This window comes from Sorex fumeus, unplaced genomic scaffold (assembly GCF_029834395.1).
Source record: "Sorex fumeus unplaced genomic scaffold, SorFum_2.1 ptg000047l, whole genome shotgun sequence".
Taxonomy (NCBI): Eukaryota; Metazoa; Chordata; class Mammalia; order Eulipotyphla; family Soricidae; genus Sorex; species Sorex fumeus.
In genome coordinates this window covers 20,131,735-20,151,382 of record NW_026606104.1, presented here as the reverse complement: position 1 = coordinate 20,151,382, position 19,648 = coordinate 20,131,735, and the positions used below count along the sequence as shown (strand labels likewise).

The 19,648-nt window shown below is 37.5% G+C and overlaps 1 protein-coding gene across 1 annotated transcript in view; it reads left to right on the top strand.

Annotated features, from left to right (window-relative positions):
- ADGRL2 (adhesion G protein-coupled receptor L2) overlaps positions 1 to 19,648 on the top strand; it is a 584,864-nt gene that overhangs the window by 482,125 nt on the left and 83,091 nt on the right. Inside the window, exon 5 of the mRNA XM_056123806.1 lies at positions 14,228 to 14,441. Coding sequence (XP_055979781.1) covers positions 14,228 to 14,441 — 214 coding nt within the window. The remainder of the gene's footprint in view (positions 1 to 14,227; positions 14,442 to 19,648) is intronic.

Sequence of the window (19,648 nt, the reverse complement as noted above, 5' to 3'; positions counted from 1 at the left end):
GAAGTTCAGAAATCCACGTCACCAGGGAGATCATAAGAAAGTTCTTTTGTTTCCACATTCTTAGGACATCCTGAGAAATGACCTTTCCTCCACAGTGATGAGTGCTCGGTGTGCAAGAGTGGTGCATCTTTTTTTGAAAAACATAATTTATTTGTGTAGTTTTAGGGGGTAGTTGTGCACATAATTTGTGTAAGTGTGAAATGTTTCCCATCTCTTGAGTTCTGTTTAGTTTCATTATTGCTTTATATTCTGTTTTCTGCTAAGGTAAGCTCTTTTAAGAATGGGAAGGAAGCCCCTGAGGTACACCTAACAAGTTGAGTGTAGAGAGAGGGATTCCAAGTGAAATTAAGAAAAATAGTATAAAGAAAGTCACAAAAGAAGGACAGCACTCAGCCTGAATTTCAGGCTGTGGATAATAAGATTAATAGTATATGTCTCAGAGAGCCCAGCAAGCTACTGAGAGTATCTCGCCCTCACGACAAAGCCTGGCAAGGTGCCCGTGACATATTCAGTATGCCAAAAACAGTAACAAGTCTTAAAATTTGTTGTGAGACATTACTGGTACCCGCTCAAGCAAATCGATGAACAACAGGAGGACAGTGCTACAGTGCTACAGATTTTGTACATTTGAAGTATGTGGAATAAAATCAATCATGGAGGTTTTTTTACATGTATCTTAGTGTCACAGGATCTATTTACTACTTTCTTTTATATGAATAGATAAGTACTATAAAGTTTGATTGCTCTGAGCCATCTTTCTTTTTTATCAGCAGAGGTAAAGCTCTGAATTTTTTTTTTAAATTTATTTTATTTATTTTTGCTTTTTGGGTCACACCTGGTGATGATCAGGGGTTACTCCTGACTCATGAACTCAGGAATTACTCCTGGCAGTGCTTGGGGGACTATATGGTATGCTGGGAATTGAACCTGGGTCAGCTATGTGCAAGCAAACACCTTACCCGCTGTGCTATTGTTCCAGCCTGGTGTTGTCATTTTTTTTATCTTTCAAGTGTATATTATTACAAAAGGAATTTCAGAAAAGTTTTAGTCTGTAGTTTCAGAAATAGACAAAGCTGTCTTAGAATATCTGAAGAAATACATTTTTGATAATTTAATAGATTTCACCAAATTTTAATTTTTGTTTTTTTTGCTCTTAGCAATTAAAGTGAACATTTTGTATGTTTATTTGCTTCTTTTTAATTTTAGTTTGCTATATTTTTTCTGTATTAGTTTGAAATTGATACTCAAAATATAAGCATATTTTCTATAAAGTTTAAACTTTTTGTTATTTGTTTTAACTTTCATGTTATATGTGTAGACTGTTTATCTTGAAAAATGCAATTTTCTGAAATATGTCTCATCATTATAAATCAAGTTAACTAAATTTACTCTATTTTTCTGATATGAAGCACTCACTTGTTTTGGAAACTCCTATCAGATCTCTTTTTCTTTGAACTGGAGCTTTTTCTGAGTCTAGATTATAAAGAAAAAATTCAAGGTCAGGAACATTGCAGTGGTGGGCCAGAGAGGGGCAACATGGGCTCAAATGGCTTTTTTTCCATAATTAGATGGTATATATATATTTTTATAATTAGATGGTATATATATCCTTATATATACATATAATATATAAAATTATAAATTTATATAATTTATTCAACCCTTTTGTGAAACTATAGATCCTCTGATCTCAGAGAGCATTGATTTTTTTTTAATTAGTGAATCACCATGAAGTACAGTTACATACTTACAAACTTTCGTGTTTGTGTTTCAGTCATACAATGATCGAGTACCCATCCTATACCAATGCCCATTCTCTGCCACCAATGATCCCAGTAGCCCTCCCACCACCCCCACCTCATCCTCCCTCCCCACCCCACCTCTGTGACAGGGCATTCCCTTTTGTTCTCTCTCTCCTTTTGGGTATTGTGGTTTGCAATAGAGGTATTGAGTGGCCATCGTGTTTGGTTTATAGTATACTTTCAGCACCCATCTCCCAACCCTAGTGGGTCCTCCCAACACCCTTTACTTTGTGTTCCCTTCTCTATCTGAGCTGCCTTTTCCCCCAGCATGTGAGGCCAGTTTCCAGGCTGTGGGGCTAACCTCCTGGTCCTTATCTCTACTGTTCTTGTTGAGTCTTTTTCCCCCTGCAGCAGAATCTCTGAGTCCAGAAACTAAACTTCTCTTTTACCTCTGCACTGCATTTGTAGGGCAAAGTATGAAAGAGGACAGTGGGCAGGACTTAAGGCAGCTGAATCTCCTGCCAAGCTGTTTCTCACAACCATTGATTGTCAAACTTTTTAGTTAGCTATAAGAACTATATCATTTCAAATCTGCTGAAAAGTGATGTTCCACTTTTTTAAAAAAAATCCCTAAACTTTAGAATTCCATTGTCCTCTTCCCCTAAATATTTTGGTGACAAAACCTTAAAAAGATTTTGAGGGTATTCTTTAACACCTCATATTTTCATGAAATATGAACAAATGTTGGCAAATAATTGTTGATACATAAGTCATACATTCCTATATGTGTTATCCTTCGGGATATAATTCAAATCATCTTATAAAAATGAGAGGCTTTTTTGTGTGTGTGCTTTTTTAAAAACATGGTTTTAACAAAATGACCTAGAGTTCATATCTTGATTCTCTCTAATCTGGGATACCTGTCTGGGAGTACTTTAAATGAAGTCTGTATTCGTAAGTAGATTTTTAAAAATTTTTAATTATTTATTTATTTAATTTTTGGACAAACTTGCAGGCTATCGAATGTAGCCTGCCCACAGGTCAGAGTCTGGCAAACTCCCTGTGGCGTACCCAATATGCCAAATACCAGTAACAATGATGGGTCTCATTCTCCTAAAGAGCCTTGAATATAATCTCAGGGCTAGGATGAAAGAGACGTTACTGGGGCCTGCTCGAGGCAATCGACGAATAACAGGATGATGAAATGAAAATGAAATTTTATTTTTGGGTCATACCCGGCGATGTTCAGGGGTTACTCCTGGCTCATGCACTCAGGAATCACTCCTGGCGGTGCTCGGAGGACCATATGGGTTGCTGGGAATCGAACCTGTGTTGGCCATGTTGGCTGCATGCAAGGCAGATGCCCTACCCGCTGTGCTGTCCCTCCAGCCCCAGTAGATTTTATTTTAATCAATCAGATGAATATACAATCAGCCTTGTTCCTGACGCCCCATTCGCTCTCAATGGAACGACCATCTCCGAATGCAACAGCTATGTGTACCTAGGTCGAGAGGTCAACATGACAAATGACCTGGCACCCGAGCTGCGCAGGAGGAAGAGAGCGGCTTGGAACGCCTTCAAGAACGTCGAAGAAATAGCTAAGAGGACGAAGAACCTCCGGCTCCGGGCACATCTCTTTGATTCCACTGTTCTTCCTGCATTAACATATGCCTCAGAGACCTGGGCCCTACGCAAACAAGATGAGAACGCCATTCAGGTCTCCCAAAGAAGAATAGAAAGAGCTATGCTTGGAATATCACGTTTCACTCAAATGAGAGAACGAATCCGGAGTTCTGACATCCGTCGACGATCAAGGATCAGGGACGCTGTCTCATTTGCCAAGGTGTCGAAAATCAGATGGGCTGGTCACGTAATGAGATTTAAAGACGACCGTTGGACTAGAGCTGTTACTGATTGGATTCCACGGGATGTCAAGAGACCGCGTGGCCGCCCACCTACCAGATGGTCAGACTTCTTTGTCAAGGTCATGAACGATCGGTTTGAGGCCCTCCATGTTCCCGGAGCGAAGAGATGCCATTGGGCTACACTAGCACGCGACAGGGACAAATGGAGACGTTACTGGCGCCCGCTCGAGCAAATCGACGACTAACGGGAAGTTAAGTGATTAAGTGAATATACTGACGGCCAGTAAAGATTGCTATATCTTTGGATAGGTAACACAGACCATATTTCTGAATTATCTCTTTATTTTTAATTGCTTTTAAGAGTAAGTACATTGTGGCTGGGGTCGGTGGAGTGAACAAATAGAATTTCTGATAAAAAAAAGGGTAATGAAAATCATATAAAATGGGTAAAGTATTCTGTTAGTAATGTGTCTGTAGAAATAAGTTTTTATTTTATTTTGGAAAAATGAAATGCTAAAATCATTGCTTCATTGCTTATTATTTGAATATTCTGCAGTTTTTTGTTGTCAGTTAATTGAATAGACTTAAAACTTTGATATATACTGAAATACTTGCAGTTACCTTTTTGATGATGCTTTCTTAATATTAAAGTCATTTTAACTATTACAAGCTATAATGTACAGAGGATTTTCTTGCTATGGAACATCATACACAGTGGGATACTACTTGGCTGTGAGAAAAAAAAATTTGTTCATGCAGTTTGCTACTGTGTGAGTGGAATTTGGAGAGTATCATGTTGAAGGAAGTTAGTGAAAAGGGAGAGGGGCAAACACAGAATGATTTCTCTCATACGTGAGATAATAAAGAAGCTGCGTAAGAGAATATCAAATACCCATAGGCAAGAGAAACTAATAGTTGGAGAACTGGTCTTCAGTAGGAAGCTTGCCACTGCGGTAGGGATGAAGGGTATAAATTAGGGAAGGAAACACTAGTATTGGTGGAGAGGAAAAGTGCCTGTCACAAAGGCCCACTGTGGGGCAGGAAGGATACCAGAGTGATTGCTGGAGGGAAGTGAGGGCATGGTCCTAGAATATTGTATGCCTGAAACAATAATGAATTACTTTGTGACTCTGCAATTTGTGGTGATCCAATTAAGCCAAATAAAAGGATTTTCTTTTCCCTTGGCAGAAAAAATAGAGAGCTTTATTTTGTGGTTATTTCCAATCACCACAACCCAGGCTAACTTTGAGCCAGGAGGCTCTCAGTCACTTAAAGCTGTATTTTCATAGTTTAGAGCCATTAATTTGGGAACTTAGTGGACCGCATCTTTGTTCTGTTTATCTAATCTATCAACACCAGGATTTTGAACATAACTTAAAAAATACTAAAAATTAAAAAAACTCATGTATGTGCAAAATAAACAATTGCGATATGATTCCTATCTTAGAAAATATTGGAATTTGTGTGTGGGGGGGTGGGGGGCATATTTGACATCTTGCTGTGTAAGGAGTTAAATCATAAAATGAAATTTAATCGTACTATTATGCCCTGTGCTGGAAACCATAGATACAAAGTAAATCAGATTTTTTTCTTTCTGTTAAAAAGTTCAATATATGAGAAATACAAAAAAAATAAAGTTGACCTATTACTATCTGTTCTCAGCTCCTAAGTATTCTTTACTTCAGTCATTCATTTATTGCATCTTTACTTTCTGGTATCTGTAGAGCACTGTAAACTGATCCGTGATTAACTTTTAACATTATGTGAGCGTTTTCTCTTTCCCCAAGGAAAGCTGAGTTCCAGTGTAAGATACACGGACCAGGGGATCATTGACTGTTATATATAGAAGTGTATGTAAGAGTGCTAGGCACAAAAAGAATGCTCAATCATTATTTCTTAAAGGAAAGAAAAACAGATGCCTAACTTGGTTAGGTTCTCCCTTTGCTCTTACTGGGGACACCTTTTTGTGGGTTTTGGAGAGATTGTTTACTGAAAGATGAGTGGGCATTCTGTGATCATGTGTATAAGGAATAGTTTATGCATAGGGACTGCATTGTAGGCGTAATATTTTAAAATAACTAAATTGAGTTAATATAAAAATTCAGTATTTTGGGAGGCAGAGGAAGTTGAATCAAAGCCAGTTTGCTCGGGAGCTACTTTCAACTCCGTGTGTGTTGGTCTCTTCTTGCAGTGCTCAGGGAACGATGTGGTACTTTTCTGTATGCAAAACAGAAAATACTTGAACTATCTCCCCAGAAAACCCTGCCCCCAGTTGTTCAAAAAGAGTAGATCAGAATTACCCTGTGCTAGTAAACTTTGTAGAAGTTGTATCTTTATGCTGGGACTGCCAAAATAATAATAATCAGGATCACGATCATCCTGTTGTTCGTCGATTGCCTCGAGCAGGCCCCAGTAACGTCTTTTCATCCTAGCCCTGAGAATTTAAAAAATGCCATATTCAAGGCCCTTTCAGGATTAGGAGAATGAGACCCATCATTGTTACTGTTATTTGGCATATTGGGTACGCCACGGGGAGTTTGCCAGACTCTGCCATGTGGGCAGGTAACATTTGGTAACCTGCCAGGTTGACCAAAGTAAGAAAGATAATAAGATGTCAGAGTCTCTTGCCACCGCGCCTGGCTTTCCTCGCCGGGGCCCCTTCGAGGGGGGTGGGTTGAGTTTCCCTCCCCGCCCCGAACAGAGCTCCGAACAGAGCTCCGGCAGCCGAATAATAATAATAATAATAATAATGATAATAATAACAACAACAACAACTGTATCACTGTCCTCCCATTGTTCATCAGTTTGCTCAAGCGGGCCCAGTAACGTCTCCAGTGGAGACTTTGTTGTTAGTGTGTCTGGCATATTGAATACGTCACGGGGAGCTTGCCAGGCTCTGCCGTGCGGGCGAGATACTCTCGGTAGCTTGCCGGGCTCTCTGAGAGGGGTGGAGGAATCGAACTCGGGTCGGCCATGTTGGCTGCGTGCAAGACAAATGCCCTACCGCTGTGCTATCGCTCCAGCCATATAATAATAATAATAATAATAGTAGTAGTAGTAGTAGTAGTAGTATAATAGCAACAATAACAATAATCATTGAAAAGTTTGAAATATTTTATAAATAAATTATAATCAAAATAGGAATCGTCTTATAAAGCCAAAATGAGACACTGATTTATGTTGATTATCTTGTGGTCAGATGACCTTAAATTACTAGAAAACATGTTCTGTTGATCATTATATTTCTATAATGACCTGATCGGTTTTGTTCTTGTACACATAATGCCACACACACACACACACGCACACACACACACACACACACACACATACACACACTCTTTTGTCAGTCCATGGGTTTATGCCATTTTTGTCACTTCATCATTTTTTCTTTTTGGGTCACACCTGGTGATGCTCAGGGGTTACTCTTGGCTTTGCACTCAGGAATCACTCTTGGTGGTGCTTTGGGGACCATATGGGATGCTGGGAATTGAACCCAGGTTGGCCGCATGCAAGGCTAACACCCTACCCTCTGTGCTATTGCTCTAGCCCGACTTCATCAATTTTTATATGCATATATTGCCTTCATTCGTGAAGACATCCAGTAGTGTTTTTTTTTTCTCCTCTTTTGTTTTGCTTTTACTTATGCAGTTACCTTCCAGTTTGCTGGGGATTTTATCTTTTAAAAAACCTTTGAATAGTATTATATTGCATGAGTATACCACAACTCCTTTATCTAATCTTCTATCTAATTTTCTGTATGTATTTAAGGTGAAAAATAACTCTAGAAAAAGAAATGTTGTTAACATATATAAACAGGAATAAATTAGAGATTTTATATGCCGACACTGGTTATTTTTCTTCTTGGCGTGAAAACGAGTTCAAAGGTGAAAGTAGGTTTTTTTTTTTGTTCTTGTGTTTCTTAATTCTACTCATAATTACCTTACATAATACTGGCAGATTACTGGCAGTAAAATTTTTTTTTTAAATCAGGGAACAAATGATGTTACAATGTTTGACAAAGTTACTTTTTGTTTAGTTTTCTTTATTGAATTACTATGATTTACCATACTGCTCTTAATGGTTATATGCATACATCATTTCAGCACTACACCATCAACAGGATACTCGATACTCGCATCCCCCCCCCCCCCACCCCAAAGGCTTACACACACTCACAGTTCTGTGGGACAGCTCTGCATTTATGTTGCCTTTACCCTTTGTTGCTACCTGATTGTGTATCAACAAACTGGTTTGGCTTTTGCTTTGGGGGCAACACCCAAAAAAGGGATTATTCCTGTCTCAGGATTTAGGAATTATTCTTGGTGTGGGCAGAACATCATATGGGATGCCAGACATTGAACCCAGGTAGGCCATATGCAAGCCAAGCACCCTACTGAACTGTCAAAGAACTCTTTTTTCAAAATGACCTAATAGTCACTTAAATGACCCACTATAATTTCTGCAAACTCAAGTTTTGAACATGCCTCTTTCAGTACACAGAGAAGTTTCATATACATATTTAATTAAAAAATTTTTAATGACTCCACAAATAGCCAGAGGCAAATGAAAAATTTCAATGAAATAATTTATCCTTCACTTCTTTTCAGCATTCTCTTTCCCTGATACTTAAAATTAAATGGAAGTAAGTTTTCTGAAAATTTTTACACTTGAGTTCAACGTGGTTGAAATCATATCCTCTCATTATGTATTTTTCTCATTTCCATTTAGGAAGAAATCTTGTTAACATATATAAACAGGAATAAATTAGAGATTTTATATGCCGACACTGGTAATATAGACTGTGACCTGAGTTAATGTTTCAGTATAGCTTGCAGTCACATTCTCAGTCCTATCCAGGTCCCTTATGATCAGAACGCACACTATTAACTGGGACCCTTGACAGCATGAATAGTACATCCATGACAGGGTTTGGTTCAAAGTAATTAAGAAAAACAATACTAGAAAAGTTGAAGTTTTCAAATTGTAGCTTAATAACAAAAGACTTTCGGGAGTATATGATTTTACAGAAATATATAAATAATAGACTGAAAGGAGACAGTGCAGGAAAAGCAGAATGTTCTAATCTAATATTTGAAATCCATCACAAATATAAGCTTATAACAGAGTGTGCTTTGTTGTCAGAGCAGCATATTTTCCTGTGAAAATGCTCATAAATGATGCAAAATCCAATGATAGAATTCCAATTCTGGTCTTACAAATTCCCATCTGGTAGTAGCGCATCTGTTTATTAGGAGTTATCCCCTGAATGTGAATGATTCAGTCCTAAGTCACTGCACCTGTTGCCGGGAGGTATTTATTCCAATCACTAGCCTAAAGCACAGAGAGTTATTGCTTGACATTTTATAGCTTGGGGGAGGGGGGACCCTGTCTTTTCAAAATCATTTGTTCACAGTGGAGAAAATGGAGCAAAACAGTTCATTTTACTCTAAGTGCCACTATTTGGCAGTATTCACATTTGCACAGCACAAACCTGCAATATTGATTGTTTGCTCACAGGGCCTCCCACAAGTTTTTCCTTCGATTGTCAGGGTTGCAAGATGGATTAGATTACATTTTGCTTATTGGGATGCTTCCCCCCCCCCCCCCCCCCGTATTGAAATAGAAATAGATTGAAAATACAGTTGAGAAGAAATGTCACAGTAATGGTGTAATTTTAAAAGACTTTAATTTGGCAATTTCTTTGCAGATTGTGTTGACTGAAGACAAATAATGACCATGAGTCACAATATTTTTATTCTTACCTGTCTACTCCCTCGTGGCTTGGAGGTGGCTTGTACCACGCAAGTGTGCCCTTTAGCACAGGGCCCCAAACCTATCACTAGTTGTCATCATCTTAAGACCACAGTGAACCTGGGATCTGAATTACAGGGTTCCAAATTTTTATTTTGATTTTTTTTTCTGTTTCTGTGATTGTGGAAAATGCTGATTTTTTTGGGGGGGGCGTGTCTCAACGTCCTCTGTAAAGTGGTCATAAAGTGACAGCTCATACTTGTTTTGAGGATTTATAGCCAGTGAGTACCTTAAAATTTTAGAAGGACCATGGGGATGATGGAATGAAGAGGGTGACAAATCTTCTGGAAACAAGTATAAAACAAAACACAGTTGTCCGTGACATTCTCAGAGCTCTAGAAATTAGTCAAAGCCAAGCAAGAAGTTAGCAAACATTGTGTCTGAAAGACTGGTTTCATATTAGTACTCAGAACAGTAGAAGTTTTTGTAGCCTTCTAGACTGGGTTTTCTTCTTCCTATCCCCTGCCTTTAGTTATGTCTTTGTGATAGGCAGGACCGGCTTTGAATCAGTGACTCTACTGCCAGGGGTAGTTGACTTACTATAGGAGGGTACAGGATTGAAATCCTCGTCCATCCTACTGACAGCAGTGTTGTCAGTAAAGTTAGTGCAAGGAAAGGAAATAGATGAGGAAAGCTCTGCTAGTCCGATGTAATGTTCCAAGTTGAGAAAACTTGAGGTCAGCCTAAAATGTAACTGGGTTCTGGGGAGGGGGGTGGGGGGATACAACAGCCCAATTTTTTATGCGTTTTGAATGGGCTGTTAGGAGAGGTTTAAGGACTGAATGTTTAAGGACTTACTTACAGAAAGAAAATAACCAAGGTAGACATAAGGGCCTGAAGTTTGAGCCCCCAGCGCGCAACCTCGTGGTTTTTGGACCACGCTCAACTGTGCACAGGGCTTAGTCATGGCTTGTCTACACTCTAGGATCACTCCTGAGGTTGTTCAGGTGATCAGACCTGGATTGACTGCATGCAAGGCACTGTAGCACTTTAGTGCTGTCTTCCCGTTGTTCATCGATTTGCTCAAGTGGGCCCAGTAACATCTTCATTGTGAGACTTGTTGTTACTGTGTTTGGCATATCGAATGCATCATGGGTAGCTTGCCAGGCTTTGCCGTGGCGGGCAAAATACTCTTGGTAGCTTGTCGGGCTCTCCAAGAGGGGTGGAGGAATCAAACCCAGGTCACCTGTGTCAGCCTCGTCACGTTGGCTGTATGCAAGGCAAATGCCCTACCCGCTGTGTTATCGCTCTAGCCCAAGCAAATGCCTTATTCTCCAGTTTACTGTCTTTTAAGACCTGAACCCTCATTCTAATGCACAGATCAATCGGCTGAAGGAGAGATGGGGCTTTATTATGGACTTAAAAGTTGTGCAGAGTCTGCACAGTGTTTGGCTGATTTTAAGATACAAGAATGACACTTACGGAAGCCAGACTTGAAAATAAAAATAATACAAGTTACCACCACCAACAAGGAACAGAGAGGTCAGCTACAAATGAAGCAGGGACAGAGTCTGCAGATTAAATCTAATCAGATAGAAAAAGAAAACAGCTGGAAAACTCTCAGCGAAGAGAAATCTTATACCAGTGTAGTTAACAGTTATTTTATAAAACACCTTGTTTTCAACAACAAACAGATCTTTCAGAGAAATACACAGAGAAACCAGAAATTTGACCCATGCCTAGAAGAAATATTTCAGAGAATCTGCCTCTGATTTGCACCCAGATGTTAGATTTAGCAGATAAACGTTTCAAAGTGGCTATTATGAAAATGTACAAAGATTAAAGTGGAGCTATACTAGAGAATTAAGAGGAAGTATACTATTGACTTACCAAATACATAAAACCTCAATGGAGAAATAATCATTTTAAAAAGACCTTGGAGATATCCTTGGTACTCACATCTCAGTTATTATATGTATGTTGCAAATAAATCAACACTTTCTTCTCCAGAAACAGATGCCCCAGCTTTGAGCCCAGAGATTCTCATTCTGTGGGTCTGCATTTAAGTACTGCTTTTCAAAAGCATTATCAGAGTATCTTTGATGCAGTCAAAATTTGGAAATCAGTTTTTTACTGTTTGTTTGGGCCACATCCAGTAGTACTGAGGGCGAGGTCGATAGCTCTGGGAATAGTGCAAGCTCAGGACTCATTCCCTCTATGGAGCAAAGGTACCCTGAGGTGCCAGGCATTAATTCCTGGGTTCCTCTTGAAAGCTGATGCTCTAGCCCTTTAAGGTATTTCCCTGATCTGTAGATTTATATCTGGACATCAAAGTATGGACATCAAAGTATGTCCTCTAAAACACCCAGTGTAAACAGTTGAGAATTATTTCATGGAGGGCTGGAGCAATAGCACAGTGGGTAGGGTGTTTGCCTTGCACTGATGGCCGACCCGGGTTTGATTCCCAGCTTCCCATAGGGTCCCCTGAGCACCGCCAGGAGTGATTCTTGAGTGCAAAGCCAGGAGTAACCCCTGAGCATCACCAGTGTGACCCAAAAAAGCAAAATAATAATAATAACAATAGCAATAACTTCGTGTACAAAGGAAGTTAAATGCGGTTAAGAAGTAGCCGTAGCTGTGGTGCTTTCCTTTCCTGTGACTCAGTGTAGCAGTTTAATAATGTGATATAGAGGAGTAAAGATTTTTAGCAATTTTTTTTGTTCTCTTCTAATATTCACTTGGTGCAAATTTTTATTTTCAAAGTTGGATAGTGACTTTTTTGATCACCCTTTCCAATTGTTATTGGAAGAGATTGGAATAAGATTCAGGGAAATAGTGTGAAGTGCTGAAAAGAGGGACACGGTAATGTAAAATTTATGTGAAAGTTATGTAAAATTTCCGTTTGATTCCATAATTGGTCCTTATTTATTTGATTTCCTTTCTGGTAGGTTTTTGGTTAAGATTGTTAGTTTAGGAGAATGTTACCCTAGGATTTGTCTGAACACTACCTAACTCACCACATATACTTGTTTTCAATTTGAAATATATTCCTTACTGCTTGCTTCTCTTCTGTCCCACATCCTTGATGTTCTCTCATCAGGAATGTTAAGTCAGCTACTTAGATTTTGGTGCTTAAGTTTGGGAACGTTCTGTGAAGCACATTATCTCAAAATGATAACTGAAATAAAGTCAAGAAAGTTCACAAATACAGTATCATCAAAAACCATCATTTCCAAATCATAGTTATGACATAGATATGTTTCATTCATCTGACTTCAAATTCAAAGACGAGTCCTCTCTATTTACTAGTACCTAGAGTATTCTTGGAACCATGCAGACAGAAAGCTTATATACTGAGTGTGCTACTTTAAAAATGTCTCTGTTCTTTCTTCTAATTATACACACTGCATGAATTTTTGAGAATTATCTTGGTATACCATGTAATGACATTATTAATGTTAAAATGCTTTCATATTAACATTCTTGTATATTTAAAAAAAGTAATGTGAAGTAATTGTTAATTGAAATGTTAAAATAATATGTACCTAATTAGAATAAGTTACCTGTTTAGATTCAGAGAGAAATTTGGTAGGACTTTGAAATGTCTTTGATTCTTCAACAAAAATAGAACTCTTAGCGTTCGGCACTGTTTCCGTGTACAGATTGCCTTGCCCTAGATGTACCTAATACTTCAACTTAGATGTTTGTAACTTGAAACAGTTCACTTGTAATTGGCAACTTTCAATGGAATATGAGATAGAACAATTAAAAAGAGATTTAAAACCAAAGTTATTGCTAGTCCTGTTTAAAATGGGAGTGCTGTAATACATAAAGAAGTTTAAAAATGAAATAAAAATGAAGGGACTGGAGAAGTTTTTGTATTAATAGTTTACTAGTGGTTGCAAGTACTAGTGCATCTTTATAGTTCTTGGATATATTTGCTGTTAGTATTTGTCCGACGCTATCTTCTGCTTTAAAGGAACCCTGGTTGAAAGATGTTGTTAAACTATGAAATTTGGATCTTTTTAATCCATTTCAGTATACTTTTATACACAGGTTAATGAACATTGGTTGTCAACACTCTACCAAATACACCAAACATAAGTTCAAAAGTATATACCTCTAAAATGAGATAATAGGCATAAAAAGTATGTTACTTACATCAGTTTTAATTTAGTACTTTTATGTATGTCATTTAGAGCCACAGAGCTGGGAAAAAAAAATCACATGTCTCATCCCTATTTTTTTGATGATAAGACTGAATCTTAGAGGAACTACTGTTTCTTGGTGTTTCAATTTGTGGGTCTGGATTAAAGAAGTGCTAGCTTCTTTGCAAGCTCATCTCCTGAATTTTTAAAAAATTGATAGCCAGTTTTAAATAAAATATCTTAAAGATAATTCTATATTTAGCAACTAATATGTACATTTTAAGTAAGACAGTAAGGCTAAGAAGACACTCTCCTTTATTGCAAAAATGAACATTGTTTCTTGGTAGTCTTTATTTAGTATTTTTATACTTGTCACTTTTGCATCCAAATATATCATTTTTCTTTAGATTCACTAAAAATGAGTGAACTTAGTGACTGAATGTGTTACATTTCTTTAAAATAGGGGCTGGAGCGATGGTACAGCAGGTAGGGCATTTGCCTTGCATGTGACTGACTCGGATTCCATTCCCAGTATCCCATATGATCCCCTGAGCACTGTCAGGAGTAACCCCGGTGCATGTCCGGGTGTGACCCCAAAAAAGCAGTAAAATAAATTAAAATAGGCATGAGTCATAGTGCTTGAAATTGTTTTGAAGTGTTGCATCTCATAAATGAGTTACTAAAAGATAATTTATTATCATTTTTTTTTCTTTTTAAGGTTTCAGCAGAGCAGCATTACCATTTGGATTAGTTAGGCGAGAATTATCCTGTGAAGGTTATTCTATAGATCTGCGATGTCCAGGCAGTGATGTCATCATGATTGAGAGCGCTAACTATGGTCGAACAGATGACAAGATTTGTGATGCTGACCCATTTCAGATGGAGAATACAGACTGCTACCTCCCAGATGCCTTCAAAATCATGACACAAAGGTAAAACTCCATAATTTAAATCCTGTTTAAGTGACTGCATCTAAATTAGTAAACTTCTGGTGATAATTTCAAAGTGGACAGATGTAGTCCATTTCTGTCTTTAGTGAAAATGAGGATTTTACATGTGTTGACTTATAAAGATTTTGAACATTTGGATTTTTATATCCTTCCATAAAAATTGTCATCACAATATGTAGTAGATATTTTGACCTGTATGTATAATAAAATAAAAGAGTATTTGAAAGATAATGTTGATTTTTAGAACTTAAAGCTTTTACTCCAGTCTTCCCTTACAGTGCTTGTGGGCTGTGGGCTGTGGGCATTGGTCAGGGGAAGAAGGGTCTCTCCCCGAAGTGCTCAGGGGAACCATGTGATTGTTGGAATAAACGTGGCTTCAAATCCGAGTGCATTCTGTTGAGTGATCTCTTCAGCCCTAAACTTGAAAATTTTGAATTATCTTTAACATAAAGATATGTTTAAACGTTTAAGAATATTTAAATGCTCAGATTTCTTAGTTCTTGGCATATAATGTTTGACACGAGTCTCACCACCAGTGTCAACTTCCCACCGCCAGTATTACCGTTTTCCAACCCCCCAACCAACTCCACTCCCCAGCCTTCCAACCTGCATTCCACCCCTTGCCACCTTGATAGGCACATTGCAAAGTTCAGTGGCTGCAGTTTAGATCTCATGTTTTCAAACACTGTTCTTTTTAATGTCTCCCACTATTGTCTTTTTTAGAATGTCATACATAAAGGTGAAGTCATGCAGTTTGCAATCTTTTCAGATTGTCTTCTACTTCTTAATAGGCCTTTAACTTTCCTGCATGTCATTTCATGGCTTAATAGCTCATTTCTTTTTAGCACTAAGTTATATTCCAAAGTCGGATGCATTGCAGTTTGTTTAGCCATTCACTTACTGAAGGACATCTAGATTGCTTCCAAGTGTCGGCATTTATGTTCATAATAAGCTGCTAGAAACATCTGTTCAGGTTTTTGTGTGGACATAGTTTTTGCTTCAGGAAGTGGGATGCTGGATCATATGGTAAGAGTGCTTAGTTTCATAAGAAACTAAAAAACTGTCTTTCTAAGTGGATGTACCATTCTGAGTTTCTATGAAAAGTGAATTTGAAGTATTGCTTCATACTTGGACCAGCATTTAGTGCTGTCAGTGTTTAGATTTTGGTCATTCAAAGGTGTTCTATGGCTTCTCATGGTTTTAACCTATTGAATACCTCTTAGTATGCTTATTTTCCTTCCATATATCTTCTTTGGTGATGTGTCCATTACTAATTTGTTTGACTTTCTCCCACCTTACCTCTTTGTTTAGTTGGGTTGTTTACTTATTGTTGAATTTTAAGTATATGTATTTTTCTATAAAAGTACTTTATCTGATATGTCATTTCGCAAATAGTTTTTCCCTATCTGTGGTTTGTCTTTTTATTTTGATCCCTAACTCAAATATATATTGAACCTTAAAAAGAATCTAACATTTAACTGTATCTGTGTCTATATATGTATGTCTGTATTTATGTGAGATACTTTCGCTTAATTTTTTTTAAGTAAAACATGTGCCTGGGCCAGAAAGGTAGTCCAGGGAGTAAGGCTGTTGCCATCTACATCACCATTTCAGATTTGGTCTCTGACACTACATACACTTCCCAATTATAGTCAGGTGTGACCTCTAATAACATTGCTCAGAGTCATCCTTGAGCACTGAAGGAAGTGGCCCAAAATAAAAGTAAGGGGCTCAAGATAATACAGTGCGTATGGTGCTTGCCTTCCACATGTCCAATCCTATTTTCCTCTCCAGTTCCACACTGCCTTAGTGATCTCTGAGCACAGTGTCAAGAGTAAGTACTGAGCACTACCAGGTATTGCAAAGCAAACAAAAAACCTATGTTTTGAAAATTTTTATAAACTTTAAAATATGACCACACTACCTGTAGTGATCTCTGAGCACAGAGTCAAGAGTAAGTCCTAACACTGCCAGGTGTGGCAGAAAAAACAAAAAACCTTTGTTTTGAAAATTTTTATTAACTTTAAAATATGGAAAAGATGTTTCTTCATTAGATAGTTACCTTTCTGCATGCAGATAGATTACTATAAAAAGTCTGCTGACAACAAGCATCACTTTTTCTGCCTTAATTTCAGAACCTACTAACTGTTGGCATCTTTTCTTTTTTCTTTATTTTTTGTACACTTGACATCACAATTGAAAGTTTTTTATATAAAAAAAGTTACAAAAATGGTTATGATTGAATTAGTGTAGCAATGTCTTACTTGTCCAACATTTTTTTTTGGTATCTTAGTTATTGGGAATATAGAGCTAACACTTGACTATCATAGTGTTTTCTGTAAATTACTACTTATATATATTTACTTTGAAAGGTTTTTATCTTACTATTCAGTGTCTTTAACTAGTATCCCTACCCCATTTCCTCCTCTGAACACCGTATTCTCTGCAGCTTTTCTAGATTGTTCACCGGTATACATTAAAGCACTACTAGTGCTACTTTCACCAAAGTGGGTGGGAGAAGAGGGGACTCCTCTATACTTACAGACATTATGCATTTAGCGTATTATTTGCTGAAAGCACATTATTACTTAGTTTTTAATGTGGTTGTTGACCAAGATGCGTTATTAAGAAACCAGAGAATGTATAATACCTTGGAAGTTTTTTCTTAAAATGTTTTTATTTTTGGCTCGTGAGGTAAAATTATTTTAAAATTTAGATAAAATCTCACCTGTGTAAGTAAACTGTATTTGATAAAGTTTTCTAACTTATATCAAATTCCTTTGTAGACTTACAGGGTTTGAAAATTGATCTGTGAAACTGCTATTTGTAATTCAACTTCTTTGGAAAAATGAAGTTTTGGCTCCAATAAAATTATAATGAAACAATCTGGAAAATTTATTATTGGAATGCTCCAGAATTTTCCTATTTAATTTGAAAGTTTCCCTTTCTACATAGGGAGACAGGGATGGATATTTCAGTACATTACAATATTTATATCATTATTTTTGGAGTTTTTTTTTCCCCCTCCCTCTCATACTGTCATCCACAACAATCTTAAGAGTTAAGTAAATACAGACAATTGTAATTTGGACTATGGAATGGTAAAATATTAATAACTGTGTTTCATTTCCATTTTCTATTTCCTGCTTATTTAAAAGTGCAAAACCATGGCTATGTTAGTAACTGATTGTATGCCTGTTTTATAAGTACACCAAATAGCTCATACTAAAAATGTGAAATAAAATTATTTTCTAAATTGATAGGTATTTCAGTATTTTTATGAAGTAATCAACATCAGAAATCCTTATATATTTTTTAACAATCTTTGAAGAAACTATAGTGGGGAAGCCTACCAAAGTAGAAATAGTTTTAACACTTTGAGTTTATTCCTGGAGGGTAAGAAAGCCCAACAGCTAGTCTTTTAAGTACTTGATAAATAAGTAATTTACAACTCAGGGTAACTATTGGTTCTTTGCAGCAGTCGAGCACGATCTACTTAGTGTCTTAAAGTGGTAGATTAAATTGCTTTTGAGATACTCTTTGGTATTGGATATTAATGTTCCTTTTTCTGTGTGCTTCACTATAACGATTTTTAGTTTATGTTTTCTAGGCTGCCTTAAGACGGCACTTTGGCCTAGTGTCTGAAAGTAAAGTGCAAATATTTATTAATACATTTTCAGTATTAAATGTGTGGTTAATGTGTTTTATAAAGATCCAGGGGGCTGGAGCGATAGCACAGCAGGTAGGGTGTTTGCCTTGCATGCAGCCAACATGGCCAACCCAAGGCAAGCTACAGAGAGTATCTCTCCCGCACAGCAAAGCCAGACAAGCTACCCTTGACATACTTCATATGCCTAACACAGTATAACAAATCTCAAAATGTCACTGGGCCTACTCGAGCAAATCGATGAACAACGGGAGGACAGTGACAGTGATAAAGGTCCAGAGTTTATTTTGTATTATTATTATTATTATTATTTTTGGTGGGGGGCAGGTCACACCTAGCAATGTTCAGGGGTTATTACTGGCTCTGCACTCAGGAATTACTCCTGGTGGTACTCAGGGAACCACATGGGATGCCGCAAATTGAACCTGGGTTGGCTGTATGCAAGACAAACGACCTACCTACTCTTCTACTATACTATCACTCTGGCCCCGAAGTCCAGAGTTTAATCTTAATGCATAGTGTATGTGTGCATGCACACACACACACACACACACATACACACATTTTTATTTTGTATTTTTGGGTCACATCCGGTGATGCTCAGTGTTTTCTTCTGGTTCTGCACTCAGGACTCATTCCTGTCGGTGCTCTGGGGACCCTATGGGATGACAGTGATCGAACCCAAGTTGGCAGCATGCAAGGCAAATGCCCCTTCACTGCGGTATGACTCCAGCCCCTATATTGCATACTTATAAGTATGAATATGAATAGTTCTCAAGAAGACAGTAGTCAGTATTCCCCTATATTACAAAAGGTGTAATTTGTGTAATTGTTAAAAGAGAAGTATCCCTCTTTTGTGTGTGCATTAAAATTGCACCCAAGAAACTAAATGAGTGCCCTTGAGCTGGGGAAGTAGCCCAGCTCTTCTAAAGTTAAAAAAAATTGTGATTAATTTATGTTAGTTGCTTTCCCTGGCATTGTAGAAAACTACATTGGATTTTTAATTTAGAAATCCGTATTTTTGTTATTACCTACTTAAGCTCCTTTTAGTTTATGGGGAAGCAGGGTATATAGCAAATAGTTCTTAGCATAGATTTGATATCCACAAGTGTGTCAAGGGCATTGGAGAAGAAGTTGAGAGAGTTTAAGATGCTTGCATGTGGCCAACCCTATTGGATCCCCAGCACTTCTTATTATCCCTCAAGCTACTTTGCAGGATTGACCCTCAAAGTACAGAGCCAGGAGTAATTCCTGAACACAGGTGAGTGTTGCTGCCAGCCCATTCATCCCCCAAAAAAGTGTGAAGGAAGAATACATAGATGAAATAAATATCAAGTTAATAATTGAAGCTGAATAGATGATATTGTTCACTGAGTCAAAGTAGAGATTATAGAAATTCAAGATAAAATTGATATCAAACAAATCAGAACAGGCATATGAGAGTATGAACATGTAACCCAGTAATAAAAATAAACCATGAACATGATAACAGTATTTTTTTCTTATTAATGTTAAAAAGTTA